The sequence below is a fragment of the Cyanistes caeruleus genome, chromosome 35, assembly GCF_971803275.1.
Source record: "Cyanistes caeruleus chromosome 35, bCyaCae1.hap1.1, whole genome shotgun sequence".
NCBI classification, from domain to species: Eukaryota; Metazoa; Chordata; class Aves; order Passeriformes; family Paridae; genus Cyanistes; species Cyanistes caeruleus.
Window position 1 is genome coordinate 1430908 of NC_141736.1, and position 17573 is coordinate 1448480.

Here is a 17573-nt window from a genome sequence, read left to right on the forward strand (position 1 = left end):
GGGAAACCCCCATTTGGAGTTTTTCTCCTAAATTTGCCCTAAAGTAGGACAAATACAGTTCTTGGCGCCCAACGTGGGGCAAGAGAAAGTAGAAAAACCTGTACTGATTACTGATTGTATTTTGGTTGTACTTACTCTGTATTGAGATAAAACAGTCAATAGCCATGTTGTTTGGATGCATAGTATCTCTTGGGGTGAAAGCATTCATGTGGATCTGGTCCCTAGAATTTTTTGAGGTTTTAATTCCTGTCTTTTGCCTCTTCTACAGTAGAGGGGCACGGATTAGAATAATTATTGTGCTGGGCTCGGTGATAATTATTTATAGGAAGTTCATAAAACTACTGAAGTTTCTGCCAGGTATGTTTGGCTTATGGTTTCTTTGTCCGACCCTGCCTCCCAGTCCCAGTAGCACATTTTGGGAGTTTATTGGTAATTGCACCTAGTTTGTTAGAGGAAGAGCAGGGGATGAGGCTTTTCAGCCTTTTCTTTCCTTCTTCTCCTTTGAATCTGTTATGTCCCTCTTTGAGAATATCCAGTTTCCCCTGAGTGTTAAGGATACCACTTTCCTTATAGTTCAGCTGTTAAGCTTCCGTTATATTGTCTGCAACTTCTCTAGAGTGAGGGTTGAGATATCCAGAGGAGCCAATGAGACCCCTGCCTGAAGTAGACTCAGGTGCAGGAAATCCTGAGTAGTGGAAAGAATGAGAGAGAATGAGCCGGACTCTGAAGAAATTTTCTGATCCCCCAGCCTGGGAATTTTCCCGTGAACAAATTCAGAACCCAGATGAAGTAGGAAAATATCTGGAAGAGAATTGCTATGATGATTCTAAGAAGAAAAATATCATTGCAATAAGCTGGGCCCTAGAGTGTGCTTATCGCATGGTGCTAGATACTGTAGGGCAGGGAGATAAATCAGAAGCTACCCCAGTCACTCAGGCTGCAGCCAAGCCAGCAGCCAAACCAGACAGTGAGCCTAAGCCAGTGTCTGTTGCTCCTACCATGAGAGGCATGAAATTCAAAACCAAAACTGATTGGCCAGTAGATGATGATAATGGCAATGCGGAGGAAGGACCCTCAAGACCAGCAACTAACCAAAAATCAGAAGGCACTGGTGAGCCTTTCTCCCTGAAGGACCTTTGTGGCCTGAGAAAGGATTACACTCAATGACCTAAAGAATCTATAATTAGTTGGTTAGTCTGTCTGTGGGATGCTGCAGGTGAGGCTACAGTTCTGGACAGTACTGAAACAAGGCATCTGGAGTCCCTGTCACATGATCCGGTTATCGACCAAGGAATAATGAAGGGGGCTGACTGTTATAGTCTCTGGGAACGGGTCCTGAGAAGTGTAACACAGAGATACCTGTGTGCAGATGATCTCTATATACAGCAAACTCATTAGAAGACCATAGAACAAGGGATTCAGCGCTTGAGAGAAATGGCAATAGTAGAGATTTTCTTTGGGGGTAACTTAAGTACTAGAAATCCCGACTTGGTACCATGTACCTCTGTGGTGTGGCGAAAACTCGTTCGACTTGAGACACAAGAATACACTTCTGCTTTAGCAACAATGAAGTGGGATGACAGGGAGGAAACTGTGCTGGATATAGCGAAAAAGCTCCGAGCATATGCAAATACCATGCATGGCCCCATACAGGCAACAATTGCAGTTATGGGAACATGCATGCAAAACTTCCAAGACAAAATAGAAGAAAATTTCAAGAAACTCAAGGAAGACCTTCTTCCACTTTCAGCAGTACAGACCAGGAGCTCTGGTACTCAATGCAGAAGTTCTCCAGATAGAGAGAAAAAGCTACGAGCCGAGCTGTGGTTTTTCCCTATGTGACTGTGGAAAAAACATGAAAAGATGAAATAAAAAATCTACTGCTGCTCTGGCAAAATGGGTGCATGAATTGGAAGACAGCAAGACTCAGAGAGGATACTCCACGAAAAAGAAAGCCGCTCCAGTAGCCTGTAGTCAAACTGCCAAGTATGATGATGATAATGACATGTCTGATTCCCTTGAAAGAACCTCCAAGATATATACGCAAAGAAAGAAAGATAACCAGGCTTAGAGGGGGCCCTGCCTCTAGCCAAGTAGAAGCTAAAGAAAACTGTGTCTTTTGGACTGTGTGGATTTGTTGGCCTGGAACATCAAAACCACAAAAATATGAGGTCTTGGTTAACACTGGTGCACAGTGCACACTAATCCCATCAAGACATGTGGGGGCAGAATCTGTTTCTATTGCTGGTGTGACAAGGGGATCACAGGACTTTACTTTAGTGGAAGCTGATGTGAGCCTGACTGGAAATGAGTGGAAGAAACACCCCATTGTGACTGGCCCAGAGGCCCCATGCATTTTGGGCATAGACTACCTCTGAAGCGAGTGTTTTAAAGACCCAAAGGGACTTAAGTGAGCATTTAAAATAGCAGCTGTAGAGACAGAAGGCATCAAGCAACTGAACACCTTGCCTAGACTATCAGAGAATCCATCTGCAGTAAGACTCCTGAAAAGAGAAAAACGAGTACCAATTGCCACCTCGATGGTGCACCACCGGCAGTATACATATAGGACAAATCGAGATGTTGTGATCCCCATCCACAAGATGATCCGAGAATTAGAGGGTCAGTGAGTAGTCAGCAAAACCCACTCACCCTTCAACAGCCCCATCTGGCCTGTGTGCAAGTCTGACAGAGAATGGAGATTGACTGTGGACTATCGTGCATTGAATGAAGTGACTCCACCACTGAGCGCTGCTGTACCGGACATGTTGGAGCTCCAGTACGAGCTGGAGTCCAAGGCAGCGAAGTGCTACGCCACTATTGACTTTGCTAATGCATTTTTCTCCATTCCCCTGGCAGCAGAATGCAGGCCTCAGTTTGCCTTCACGTGGAGGGGAGTGCAGTACACCTGGAACCGACTGCCCCAGGGGTGGAAGCACAGCCCCACCATCTGCCATGGACTGATCCAAGCTGTACTTGAAAGGAGTGAGGCTCCAGAACATCTGAAGTACGTAGATGACATCATTGTGTGAGGAAATACGGCTGCAGAGGTATTTGAAAACAGAGAAAATCATCCAAGTTCTTCTGAAAGCCAGTTTCACCATCAAAAAAAACAAAGTTAAAGGACCTGCTTGAAAGATCCAGTTCCTGAGAGTAAAGTGGCAAGATGGATGGCGTCAGATTCCTACTGATGTCATCAACAAGATCAGAGGAGTGTCTCCACCAGCCAACAAGAAGGAAACACAAGCTTTCCTAGGTGCCATAGGTTTTTAGAGAATGCACATTCTTGAGTAGTCAGATTGTGAACCCTCTCTACTGATCACTTGCAAAAAGAACACTTTCCAGTGAAGCCCTGAACAACAACAAGCCTTTGCCCAAATCAAGCAGGAGATCACTCATGCAGTAGCCCTTGGCCCAGTCAAGACAGGACCAGATGTGAAGAACGTGCTCTACTTTGTAGCCGAGAGCAATGGCTTGTCCTAAAGCCTTTGGCAGAAAGTGCCTGGGGAGACTCGAGGCTGACCACTGGGATGCTGGAGCCGAAGCTACAGAGAGTCCGAAGCCAACTACACTCCCACAGAGAAGGAAATCTTAGCTGCCTATGAAAGAGTTCAAGCTGCCTCAGAAATGATTAGCATAGAAGCACAACTCCTCCTGGCACTCCGACTACCAGTGCTGTGTTGGATGTTCAAAAGAAAGGTTTCTGCTACCCACCTCGCCACCAATGCTACATGGAGCAAGTGAATTGCCCTCATCACGTAGCGCACCCATATTAGAAACCCAAATCGCCCTGGGATTTTGGAGATAATTACAAACTGGCCAGAAGGTGAAAACTTTGGTCTCACTGATGAAGAGGAGCAGGAACAAGTGACACGAGCTGAAGAAGCTCCACCGTACAACCAGCTGCCAGCAGAAGAAACATGCTATGCTCTGTTCACTGATGGTTCCTGTTGCATTGTAGGGATGAACCAGAAGTGGAAAGCAGCCGTATGCAGCCCCACACGACAGGTCGCAGAGGCCACTGAAAGAGAAGTTGGATCAAGCCAACTTGCTGAACTCAAAGTTGTTCAACTGGCCCTGGACATTGCTGAAAGAGAGAAGTGGCCAAAGCTCTACCTCTACACTGATTCATAGATAGTAGCCGATGCTCTGTGTACCTCAAAGAAATCTGATTATTAAATGAAAATCATAAATGAATGCCCTTGTCTATATATAATGTATGTGTTGTACAGTTAAAATATATATATTAATTTTAATAATAAGTTAACAATATAAAGATAAAAAATAGAATGTCCTAGGGTGACTTAATGATACTAGTATCCCCAGTCGTCTGGTTTATGTTATATATTAAGTTCTGCACCTTTAAGACTAGCTCTGAGAGTGAAGAGGGGAGAAGAAGAAGCTGCAGTTTGTGTTAAAAGAAAATATCACTCCCCCACATCCTGCTCCTGGACTGGGGTGTCTACAGAACAGACAGACAGCGAGAGAGAACTTTTCTTTAGCTTTTAGTTAGTTTTAGCTATCTGAGGCAGAGGAGTTCCCTGGACCCTTTTTTTACTAAATCTGTGCAAACCGGCTTTAGACTAAAAAAACACCCAACCAAACCCCGAGAGCTCATGCCTGTAATCCACTGGGGCCTGGGCCTCGGCACTTTCCAGCGCCTGAAAAACTGGTAAAAAAATGAATGAGCTGAGCTACACCACATAAAAAAGACTTTTCTTCCTAAATTTATCATCCCATCAAACAGCGAAGTTTTATTATTTAATATTATTCAATTTCTATTAAATAAACAGCTTTTTCCACTTCTCTCCAAAGAAATTTTTTTCTTTCCTGGACCAGTTAAAAAAAAAAGTAATTTAAAATTTTTTACCTTAAAAAAACCCCATTTAAAATTTTTTTCCCAAATTTACCCTAAACTAAAACACCTGCCCTGGAGCAGCCTGAGGCTGTGTCTCCTTGTCCTGCCCTCCAGCAAATCCACACTTGCAGCCAGCTTGGTGTCATCTGCAGTTTGTGAGTGCTGGACTCGACCCCTCAGGCAGACCCTCAGTGAAGATATTAAACAGGACTGGGCCCAGCACAGATCCTTGGGGACACCACCAGGGACTGGACACCAGCTGGATGCAGCACCATCCCCACCACTCTCTGGGCCCGGCCTCCAGCCAGTTCTGAAGCTGGCAAAGAGTGCTCCTGTCCAAGCCATGGGCTGCAGCTTTTCCAGGGAATGCTGTGGCTCTCCATGTCCAAGGCCTTGCTGAAGTCCAGCTAGACACATCCAGAGCCTTTCCCGCACCCACCAGGCGGGTCAGCTGGTTATAAAAGGAGATCAGGTTGGTGTAATGTTTTAGGTCAAATTTGGGAGAAAACCTCTAATGGCCCCCCCCCCCCGCCCCGAGAAGCAAACCTATGTGGCCCCTTTCTCTCCAACTGGTTCAGGAAGAGATTTCTCTGAGACAAGTGGAAAAAACCCTATTTATTTAACAGGCACAGCACAAGAATGAACAATATCAAATTACAAAACTTCTCGCCACTTTGAAGAGATGACAAAATTCAGAGGGTCTCCCTCCTGTGGGTATTCGCTCTGTTTTCAACCCCTCTGGCACTGGAAAATGCCGCTGCCCAGGCTGGGCTCCCGGTAGTCCACGGGTTCAAGGTCCCATTGCTCCCCCGAGTCCCCTGTCCAGAGCAGATTCGATGTGTTTCAAAAAAAGGGAAATAAAACAGTCCAGGAAGACCTCTCTGCTCTGGCTAGCTGGAAAGCCAAGGTGATCTGTGTCTTGTTGTCTGTCTGGACTGTAGTCAAAACCCCGTCCTGAGATGTGGGGGGAGCAAGTACAGTCTCTGATAAAAGACTTGGTGCTTCTTTTCCACTCACTTTTACTCTTAGATGAAATTTTAAGAATACAAAACCTGTGTCTGGGCTAGGTGGACGAATGGGGATACAATTTAACATCATAATCAACCCAGGACAGTTGGTCAGGCAGGACCTGCCCCTCCTAAACCTACGCTGGCTGGGTCTGACCCCTGGGCCATCCTGGAGGTGCCATGTGATGGCACTCAACGGGATCTGTTCCAAAACCTCACCAGGCACTGAGCTCAGGCTGATAGGCCCGGAGTTCCCCAGAGCCTCCTACCAGCCCTTCTTGGGGATGGGCTCACACTGGCACCTCCAGTCCTCTTGGACCTCCTCAGTGAGCCAGGACTGATGAGGAGAAATGATGGAGAGCAGCTTGGGGAGCTCATTTACCAGCTCCCTCATCCCCCTAGCATGGATCCCATCTGATCCCACCCACCTGCGAGCATCTGAGTGGCTCAGCAGGTCTCTGACTGCTTCCTCCTGAATTACAGGGGGCTGTTCTGCTCCCTGTCCCCATCTACCAGCTCAGGAGAACACTCGTCCTGAGGAAAACCTGTCTTGATGTTGAAAATTGAGGCAAACAAGGGGTTAAGCCTTTTCCTCATCTTTGGTAACCATATCCCCCCAAGAAGGAATGGAGGTTGTCCGTAGCCTTCCTTTTGCCATTAATGTATTTATAAGAACATATTTTTTATCCTTCACAGCAGGAGCCAGGTTAAGATCTAATTAAGCTTTCACCTCTCTACTTTTCATTCTGCATAACCTAATGACATCCTTAAACACTTCCTGAGTTGCTTGCCCCTCTGTCCAAAGGTGATACACCCTCATCTTTGCCTTGAGTTCCTTCAAAAGCTCCCTGTCCAGCCAGGTCGGTCATTTTCCTTGCTAGCTCATTCTTTGTCACAGAGGGTCAGGCTTTTCCTGCTCCTTCAAGATTTTTTTATTGTACTGTGTCCATCCTTTCTGGAATCCTTTTTTTAAAAAGTCTGTTTCCCTTATAAAAAAATCAGTACCAGATTTGGTACTCCCCAAGTCTGCATCCTTAATCAGCTGAAGTCTGCTCTTCGTAAGTCCAGTGTAGAAGTTCTGTTGATGCTCTTCCTTCTTTCACAAAATTTTTAGAAACTCGATGATTTAATGATCACTGTACCCCAGGCAGCCTCTGACCACCACATTCCCCAGCAGCCCTTCTCTGTTTGTGAACAGCAGGAGACACAGCTTTCCTTGGCAGTGGCAAGAGAAGGAAACCTCCCCAAAGTGCAGCTTGGCAGGTTCAGCCTGGAGGTGAGGAGAAAGAAAAGTCCCTGCCAGGGGAGAATTTTGGTGCACAAGGTGTCCCAGCGTGAGACTGGACCATGCCATGGCTGAGTGTGCCAGGAGGCAGCAGTCAGTGGGGCCCAGGGATGCTCCAGGGGACTTGAAGTTTTGCTTCTGACTCCTTGAGCAGCTCCTTCAACCTTCTCTCAGCGCCTGAGAGTCCTGGACTCAGCCCCAAATCTACCCTGAGGTTCATTAAAATACAGAAAGCCTCGAGGGCTCTTTCTCCTCATTCCATTGTCTTCAAGTCCAAGGCTTGTGCAGCTGCTTAGAGTCAGTTTGGAGTTCTGTTAAGGAAGAAGATTTGAAAATCCACTACATTTTATTTTTTTAAATCAAGGGCACATTTTTATTTTATTATCTAGTTGAGAGAAGAGGTGACAGAAGCATTCCCCAAGTGATCTCGATGCTGAATGTCTCCTTAAGAGGTCTGGTCACGGAGAAGAATGAGCCCCTTGTGGTCTGCCACTGTTTGGAGAACCTGCTCCTCACCCCGAGCCTCACCATGTCTGACATTGCCCACCTGGGACTGACATCCCAAAACATTGAAAAAATTTACAAATTTTTATTTATAACTAAAATCTAATCAATTAATAAAAATAAAATTTTAATTTTTATAATAATATTTATCTGTATTTTTATAACCTAATTTTTATATTTATATAAAAGAATTGATACATTTTTAGGAACAAAACCCATTATTGGTCTTTGGTTCTAAGTACCATAATTCCCTTCATTAATTAACTGACCACTATTTCTCCCTCTTTATGCTTAATTATTCCTATTTTTAGTCTTTTGATCATCTTTTTTATCATTTTCTCAGACAGGGTAAAAAGGGCCACTGGGGCCCTTTTCTGGGGAACATTTGTGGCAGTTTTGGGTCTGGGAAAGGAATTTAGAGAGAACTTGGGGGGTCTGGAGGACACTTGGGGGAGCTGGGTGGGCACTTGGAGGGGCACTTAAGGATTCTGTGGGACAATTCGGGGTTTAGGTGAGCACTCGGGTGCTGTAACGGGGCTCTCTGGGGCACGAAGGATGATGGAAGTTGTAGGCACCGGTATAATGAGATTTAATGGAGCCGCGGAGCATCACGGGAGTTGTAGACACAGCTCCAATGGGTTCCGGTGAGGCGCGGGGCATGACGGGAGATGAAGTCCCGGCTGGAATAGCGCTCTATGGGTGCCGCGGAGCATGATGGGAGCTGTAGTCCCGGAAGTGGCTCGGACGGTGCGTTTCGCGTCGCGGAGAGGCACTTGGGGGAACACTTTTGCATCCGAGCCGTGGCAGCAGGTCCTCGGGGCGAATGTATATGGCTTGGGAGTACTTGGGGGGAACCTGGGGAGCTCTGACCAGGCTCTTTAGGGCGCGGAGCACGGCAGGAGGTTTGGGCGGGGAACTGTGTTCTGAGGTACTCTGGTAGCGCGAGGGATGACAGGAGATGAATTAGGGAATTCCCAGTAGTGGTTGTAAGGGGCCTCAGTGGGGTCGGGAGCATTCAGGGATCCACGGACGCTTTGGGGAGTCCCGAACGGGCGTTGAGGGGGATCCTGGAGCATTTGGGGGACACTTACGGGACATATGGGGGGCGATACTGGAGTTCTGGGGAGCACAGGGCGTATTCCCAGTCCCTCCCATTTCCTTCCAGCATGATCCCATTTGCTCTCAACTGCTCCCAGTCAGCCTCAGTGTAGTTGGACGCACTGCCAGTATGATTGCAGTCACCTCCACAATGATCCCTGTTCATCCCAGGATAAGCTTAGTTGCTTCCAATCACCCCCAGCATGTAGCCAGTCACTCTCAGTTCCTGCCAGTTGCTCCTAGCATGATCCCAGTCACTCCCAGTATATCCCATTTGCCCCCAGCCTGGTCTCAATTGTCCCCCGCAGGCTTCTCCTCACTGCCAGTATGATCCCATGTCATGAGGTGGCTTTGCCTTTAAGATAGCTTTGGGAGCTAAGGAAGTTGAAACTGCTGGTGGCTGATGGGAGTCTTTCCTCCTGACCAATTATCAGTCATTTTTAAGAATTGACAGCAGTTTTGACCATTGAAAAGTGAGATCAACTTGTGAACCACACCTTAAAATGTAAAGCCAGAGCTCTCTTGTTCTCTTTGTTTTCTGGCTGTGAAAGGTAACAGAGCTCTGGCTGGCCTCTTGTTCTCTGCCCCAGCCATGCGGCCTGGGTGGGGGCTGGGCTGGGCCCAGCGGCTCCCGGCCGGGAGATGGGGCCTGCGGGGCTTGCCCCGGGCTCTGGCCGGGCCAGGCTGCTCCTTGGCTCGGCTGCAGATTTTGCTGTGACTGAATTCACCACAGACTGCCGAGTAAAGAAAGAAAAAGCTCTTGACCTGCGGCGGGCTGAGACAGTGACCACACTCTCCAGAGCAGCCATCAAGAATCTTCCATCGCAGACAGCTCCAGCCACTCCTCCAGCAGAGATCACAGAACCATCTACAAAAGCCTGGGCAAGATTTTAACCTTTTCATTACCCAGATGAGACTTGCAGATTAATCCTTTTATCCAGAAAGAGAAAAAGAGAGTAATCAACATGTAAAGAGACTTTATAAACTATCAGAGACAGTAAAGAAAAGAAGCTTCAGAAAAGGCAGAGAATAAGGAGATGCTTTATAAGCTGAAATATTTTTCTGTTAAAGCTATGGAGATGGACAATAAGGTCTTGAAAAAACTCCTTTAATTCATGACAGAGTATATAGGGAGGAATAGAGTGTTCAAAGTGTGGATTTTGAATAAAAAGTAGAGTAATTGTAATACAGTAGAGTGCTGGAACAGAGTGAAGCGAAGATTGGAAGCCTTGGGGGGGCAATGAGCAAACTGTTTTCTAGGAAAGCTCACAGAGACAGATGAAAAAGACTTTTGCCTTTGAATAACTCATCCTTAAAATGCCATCTCTAGACTCATGGCCCATACACACCTCAGAGTGATGTGAAATGGGAGGAGTAAACTCTGATGACAGATTTCAGGGCAGCTGGCATCAGTAAAATAGAAAGCTATAACAAGAAATAGCTTTCTTGTAAGAAACTCCATAGATTAGCAGAAGGAGACTTCTGTTTCTCTACAAAGACTGATGAAAAGACTCTAGCAGGAATTGAGACTGTTTTAAACACCAAAGTTCCAAAGTTTTTGTCTCTATGTTGTCATGTAAACAAAAGAATGGTGGGTAGTAGGGGATAAAAAGAGTTTTCTGGAAGTTTATTCTGGTGTTCTTATTCTTGTAGTTTGTTAATAAACTTTCTTTATTCCTTTGAAGTTTTAAGCCTGTTTTGCTCTTGTTCTAATCCATATCTTACAGCAAGAAATAAGTAATTTTTTTTTAGTTACTGGTTTAAAACCGCGGCATCCCAGTACAAACCAGTCCCTGCCAGTGCTGCCACTCCTGGGATCCCCCAGCCCTCTCTGCGTTCCACCCTCCCACATCTTCCCAGAGGAGCCCCAAGGGCTGGGAGTCCCCAGCCAGGGTCCTCAGCCAGCCCCAGGTTGGATCTGCAGCCCCCAATTTTTCCAGTTTCCCTCTCCTTTTCCCTGGGCTGTGTTCCCCCCTGGCCCCAGTGGGTGGGAGAAGCCGAGAGCCTCACACTGCCCATCCTGACCTGTCCCGGCTCCATCCCTGCTCCTCCCGTGGGCTGTGAGGGATTCAGGAACGGGGCACCGAGGGTGTCGCTCCTCCTGGGGGAGGAGAAGGAGGAGGAGGGACAATCAGGGAAAGGAGAAGGAACCATGAGGTTGTGCATTCCTTCAATTCACAGCCCTCCACCCACAGGTGGGATCATCACCCCGCATCCCCACAGGTGACCAGAGAGGGGGAGCTCGGCCGAGATATCCTGGAGGGCCTCTGGGTTGAGATTTTTGGGGGATGTTTGGGGGGATGTTTGGGGAAAGAAGAACTCCAAAGCTGATCAGAAAATGCCCCTTGGAAGGACATTGAAGGGTCCCAGCATCCCTAAGTGGGGAGGTGGAAATGGGAGGAACTTTTTGGACTCCTGGCACTCCCAGCAGCCTGGGGAGGGCAGGGACCGAGTAGATGGGGGACCCTCAGTAAAAGCGTGACCCCCAGCAGCTGGGACAGTGGGGAGCCCCTGAACACCAAAGGGGAGAGACCAGAGACGGGCAACTCCTGGGAGGCATTTTCAGGGCTGAATCTTGGTGTTTGGGAGGTTTATATGGACCCCAGATGCCCGGTGATTTATAGAGATGGACTTGGGCAGATGTGCCTTCAAACTTAACATGCTCATCCCTTGTTTCCCCCACACCAGAATTTCTCATTCCCAAACCTTGTCCAGATGGAGAAGGAGACTGTGAGAAAGAGGAAAATGTCCCGGGACACCCAGGCAGGTGAGGAGGAAGTCACTGCCCCTTTCCCCCTCTCTCCTGCTCCATCTCCCAGCCCAGCCTGGCCCCCGCCTGCAGGACAACCCCGCTGCTGACACCGTCCTGCTGGGGACGCACTGGGGGGATCACCTTCCCCTTCCCTCTGGCACGGAGGCAAATCCCATCCTCTCCTTGTCCCTCTTCCCCCAGACAAGGAGCTGAGGATGGAGACCAGGGAGGACAAATCCCCACGGCAGAACCTCGTGGAAGAGGCCGTTTTGAGCAGCTCCATGGTGCAGGAATCCAATGGTGAGGAAAAGCCCCAGAGATCTCGTAGGAGGAGGGGCTTCAAACCCAGCCCAGGGTGCTCTGAGGAGGAAAGACCCACCCTGTGCCGGGAAGGCGGCCGGAGATCCAGCCAGGGCTCTGAGCTGGTGGTCCATGAGCAGCTTCAGGATGGGGAGAAGCCCTACAAGTGCTTGGAGTGTGGGAAGAGCTTCAGCCGGAGCAACCGTCTGATCTGCCACCAGATGATCCACACTGGGGAATGGGCCTACGAGTGTGGGAAATGTGGGAAGGGCTTCAGCTTCAGCTCCCAACTCATCACCCACCAGCGCATCCACACTGGGGAGAGGCCCTACGAGTGTTCCGAATGTGGGAAGAGGTTTCAGACCAGCTCCCATCTCCTCCAGCACCAGCGGATTCACACAGAGGAGAGGCCCTTCCGCTGCCCTGACTGTGGGGAGGGCTTCAAGCACAACTCCAACCTCATCACCCACCAGAAAATCCACACCAGGGAACGGCCCTACGAGTGTAGGGAATGTGGGAAGAGCTTCAGCCACAGCTCCAACCTGACCATCCACCAGATAATTCACAATGGGGAGAGGCCCTACGAGTGCCCCAAGTGTAGGAAGAGGTTTCAGACCAGCTCCAATCTCCACCAGCACCAGCGGATTCACACAGAGGAGAGGCCCTTCCGCTGCCCCGACTGTGGTAAGGGCTTCAAGCACAACTCCACTCTCGTCACCCACCGGCGCGTCCACACTGGGGAGAGGCCCTACAAGTGTCCTGAGTGTGGGAAGAGCTTCTCCAGAAGCACTCACTTGACCCAACACCAACGGAGGCATCGGTAAGGGAAGCTGTACGAGTGCCCGAAATGCAGGAAGAGCTTCGTGCACTGCCCCAGCTCCATCCCCCATCAGAGGGCCCGTGTTCCCAGTGATCTGTGTTGGGAGGACACTGGGCTGGTGGTGCTTTTGTTTTGGCCCTAATTTTCTTTTGATTCATCTTCATCCCTTTAAAACATACAAAATTGGGGTAAAAATTAACAAATTCATCACTTTTTACTTTTTTTTTTTTTTTTTTTGCTTCAAGGGAATCTGGGATTCAAGGAGGTACTTGGGAGGATTTGGGGATTGTGGGGGTATTTGTTGGAGTTGTCTCCATTTCTTGGCACTCAAAGAGACGAGAGGGTTTGATCTGTCACCTCAAAACCACTCAATCCCACTGAAAACTACTCAGTTCCATCCCAAAAGCACTCGATTCCACAGCCTTTCAGGGTGTGATTCCTTAAGTTTTAGCTTTCATATTTTTCATATTCTGCACTGCCCGGGTTTGTAGTTTTGAACTTCATATGAAGTGTTAGTGAGCTCTCTTCACAGAGTAGGTAGACAAAACAATTCCTTTTCTAGCTTGATACCAAGGACAGTCATTACAAGTTTCAGGCCCAAAAGCATGAACAACAGTGGACTGAAGAGAGAAAACAGGAAGGATGGGACTTCATCATCTGAAGTTGTAATTGGACAATTAAACCTAATATGATGGACCTAAACTTCTAAAAATGTGAGACCTTGTGATCAGTTGTCCATTTTTGTGACCATTTTTGGTCCATCTTGAGTGTAGTCCTGGCCAGGCTCTTGTACTGCCCCAGGTGTATCCTTTAAGGCCTTTTAATAAACCTTATACTTAACTCTGTCCAGCCTCTGTTCTAGATCAGCCTTCTCAAGGCATCAGGTGGAATGGGGTTGGAAGGGGATTGGGTGAAGTGGGATGCAAATCAGGAGGGGTGGGATGGGCATTGGGTGGGGCAGGATGGGTGGGATGGGGATTGGGAAGTGTGAAATGGGAGAAATAGGGGTTAGGAGGGGGTCTTGATGTCCAGTAGGGGTGAGATGAGTTGACTTGGGACTGGGGAGGTGGAGTGGGGTCTGGAATGAGACAGCCAAAGTTTGAGGATGATGAGAAGAGGGGAGCTTTTTTCTGGATTAGTTTTTGGATATTCCATGTTCCTGAAGAGATTTTGGGGGTACTCACCTTTCTGAGGAGGTTTTGGGACACTCCAGTTCTTGGGGGGTTCGTGAGAGCAGCTCCATAGAGCCCCATTTCCAGGGGTAGTTGCCATGGGCACGAGCTCAGAGCTTTAGCCAGAGTGCGTTGCCTCGGGGCTGGAGAGCAGAGAAATGATGAATGGCCCCGGACATCTCCAGTGTGTGTTTGGGGGGCAGAGCAAGTTCCGCATAGGTAGGGTGGTCACTGCCCCAGCCCAGCCAGTGCAGCCTCTGCTCCAGCCCCAAAGTGGCTGCCAAACCCCTGGCACCCCAAAAACCCCCAGCTGGGAGAGGGAGCAGAGCAGTTGAGGCTGTGACATGGGTGTGACACTGACACGTTCCACGGCCCCAGAGCTCACAGAAGCTGAGATGGTGCTGGATACAAGGCCGACTGTGGATCTCTGCCCCTCTCTCTCTTCTCCTGACTTCCACTTTTCAAAATCTGGATAACCTTGAAGTTAAGATAACACCAAGCAGATATTCTCAATGTGGACAAATGCAAAGAATATTCTTGATAGGAAGGGACACACAAGGATCATCAAGTCCAACTCTTAAGTGAATGGCCCAAACAGGGATTGAACCCACAAGCTCAGTGATGCTGGCACCGTGTTCTAACAACTGAGCTAAGAGGGCAAAATGGCATAAAATTAAACTGACAAAATACAAACAATCAAGGAGCTTTGGCAAAGGGTTTAATACAACATATAATTCAACAAAAATCTCTTATTATAGCTTCAGCTTTTCTAACTGAGCCCATTTAACCTGAAAATTTTTAACCCGTAAGATGTTGAATTACCCAAAAATGTTCCAGGTCAGTAGGATTAGAAGGAGAAGAAATAGAGAACAACAGAAAGATTTATAGAAAGACACCCATATAGGCACCAACTGCTTGGCTTTCAGCATTGCTAACAGAGGAACCCCAGGAGAAGGCAGGATCCGACCATGGGCTGACCTTGGGCTCCATCTTTTAAGCCTCTGGGTAGTTCATGGTACCTTCTCTTGGGCAGGACTTCAGGTTGCTGTCCCAATCAGAGTGAGGGTAGACACCACCTTCTAGTGTGTGATTGATTGACAGCTTAGCCAATCAGAGCTGGGGTAGCACCAATCTGTTGTGTGATTGACAGATCTGTCAGGGCTGGGGGAGGGGCTCTTTCCCACCACACACCAAGGCCTGACCTGCCCCTGACCCCACACAGGCATTCGGAGCATCCCAAAGTGTCTCAGGACATCGATCTCATCCAGCCTCTGACAGCGACCATGGTGACACTACGGAACCTCATGGAACCCTGGGTCAGTTGTGACAATGCAGGTCCAAGGACACCATGGTGATACCACAGAACCTCATGGAACCATGGGTCAGTTGTGACAATGCAGGTCCAAGGACACCATGGTGACACCACAGAACCTCATGGAACCATGGGTCAGTTGTGACAATGCAGGTCCAAGGACACCATGGTGACACCACAGAACCTCATGGAACCATGGGTCAGTTGTGACAATGCAGGTCCAAGGACACCATGGTGACACCACAGAACCTCATGGAACCATGGGTCAGTTGTGACAATGTGGGTTCAAGGACACCATGGTGACACCACAGAACCTCATGGAACCATGGGGCCATTGTGACACTGTGGGGTCCCACAAAACCAAGGGAACATGGAACAGCTCTGGCTGGCTGGGCCTCCTGGGGACCACTTGACAAGTCCTGCTGACCTTGGTATGTCGAGGGCTACTTCTCATCTTCCCCTGAAGCACTGGGGTTCTGGGCTTTCCTTCCTAAGGGAGAGAACTGTCCTTCTCCAGGGGCCCATGGCCAGAATTGGGATTCCTCCTCCAAATTTCCTCATATGCAAAGATTGTTCCCAGATGAAATCGGCCAGGGGACACTGGTCTGGCTGCCTTGGCCACCCCGGGGCCACCTCTCATCTGCCTTTGAAACACTGAGACCATGTGCTTTTCTTTCTTCTGGGAAAAAAACCCATCCATCTCAACCAAGCACCCGTGTCCAAAACTGGGAATCTGCATCCAGAATTCCCTGTATCCAAGGATAGCTCCCAGACAAAAGCTGTAAGGTCTGACAAGTCTGTCTGGCCTTGGTTTCCAGAGGGCTGGCACTCAAAGTGCCTTTGGAACACTGGGGCTCTGTGCTTTCCTTCTTAATAAAAAGAATTCTTCCTGTCCAGACACCCACAGCCAAAATTGTGATTCCCCCTCCAAAATGCCCTATGTCCAAGGATAGCCCCCAGACAAAAGGTGCCAGGAGAGACAGGTCTGGCTGGCTTGGCCTAATGGTGGCCAGCTCTCACCTTCTTCCAAGACACTTGGACTTTGTGCTTTTCTCACCTATGGGAAAAAAAAAACAACATCCGTCTTGAGCAGGCACCCATGGCAAAAATTCGGATTCCACCTCCAAAACTCCATACATGCAAGGATTGCTCCCAAGTGAAAGCTGCCATGACAGACAGGTCTGGCTGCCCTTGGCCTCCTGGGGGCTTCTTCTCACCTGCTGTCCAAACACTGGGGCTTGGTGCTTTCTTTCCAATGGAAAAGAACAGTCTTTGTTCTCAAAGTGTCCATGGTCAAAATTGAGATTCCTCCTCCAGAATTCCATATATCCAAGGATTTCTTCCTGACAAAAGCTGCCAGGACAAACAGGTCTGGCTGGCTTGGCTTCCCAGGACTCACCTGTCTCCTCTTCTGCCTTTGAAACACTTGGGCTCTGTTCTTTCCTTCCTATGGAAAAGAACCATCCCTCTCCTCTGGATGTCCATGTCTGAAATTGGGATTCCACCAACAAAATTCCCTATATCCAAGGGTTGCTCCCAGGTAGAATCTGCCAGTACCATCAAGTCAGGCTGGCCTTGGCCTCTGATGACTGTCCCTGCAACACTGGGGCTTGGGTCTTTCCTTCCTGTGGAGATCACTGTGACATTGTGGGGACCTCATGAAACCAAGAGGATCATGGTGGCACCACTGGAGCCCAGGAAGCCAAGGGGCCATGGTGACACAGCGGGGCTGCATGGAACCATTATGACCCTGTAGGGTTTATGGAACCACAGAGACCATTAAGACCCTTCAGGACCTCATGAAACCAAGGGGATCATGGTGGCACCACTGGAGCCCATGAAACCAAGGCACCATGGTGACACAGTGGGGCTCCATGAAACCAAGAGACCATTAAGACCTCTGTGGGGTTTATGGAACCAGGGAAACCATTAAGAGCCTTCAGGGCCTCGTGTAGCCAAGGGGGCACTATGACACCTTGGGGCCTCATGGGAGCAGGGGACCATTGGGACACTGTGGGGCCCCATGCAAGCGAGGGGACATGGAACAAGTCTGGCTGGTTTGGCCTCCCAGGGGCCACCTGACAGGCCTGGCTGATCTTGGAATGTCAAGGGCTCCCATCAGCTCCTGGAGCACTGGTGCTCCATGCTTTTCTTGCTATGGAAAAGAATTTTCTGTCTTTTCTGATGCCCATTGCCAAAATTAGTACTCTCCCTAGAAAAATTTCATATATGCAAGGGTATCTCCCTGAACAAAACCTGACAGCTCTGGCTGTCCTTGGCCGCTGGTGGTCACCTCACATCTCCCTGCGAAACAGTGGGGATCTCTTCCTTCCTTCCTATGGAAAAGAACCATCCTTCTCACCCAGGGACCATTTAGAATTTGGCCTCCCACATTCCATATATCCAAGGATTGTTCCCAGACAAAAGCAGACAGGACAGAGAGGTTGGGTTGGCCCTGCCCTCTG

The 17573-nt window shown here is 48.7% G+C and overlaps 1 protein-coding gene across 5 annotated transcripts in view; it reads left to right on the forward strand.

The window, feature by feature from the left end:
- Positions 1–17573, forward strand: part of LOC111945000 (uncharacterized) — a 55366-nt gene that overhangs the window by 11607 nt on the left and 26186 nt on the right. The window contains exons 2-3 of one of the 5 annotated variants that reach the window (XM_086871393.1): positions 11441–11519; positions 11706–13469. The exons of the other annotated variants lie outside the window; for them this stretch is intronic. Coding sequence (XP_086727519.1) covers positions 11468–11519; positions 11706–12628 — 975 coding nt within the window. The 5' untranslated portion in view covers positions 11441–11467 and the 3' untranslated portion in view covers positions 12629–13469. Of the gene's footprint in view, positions 1–11440; positions 11520–11705; positions 13470–17573 lie in introns of those variants that run through there. 5 annotated transcript variants of the gene reach the window in all.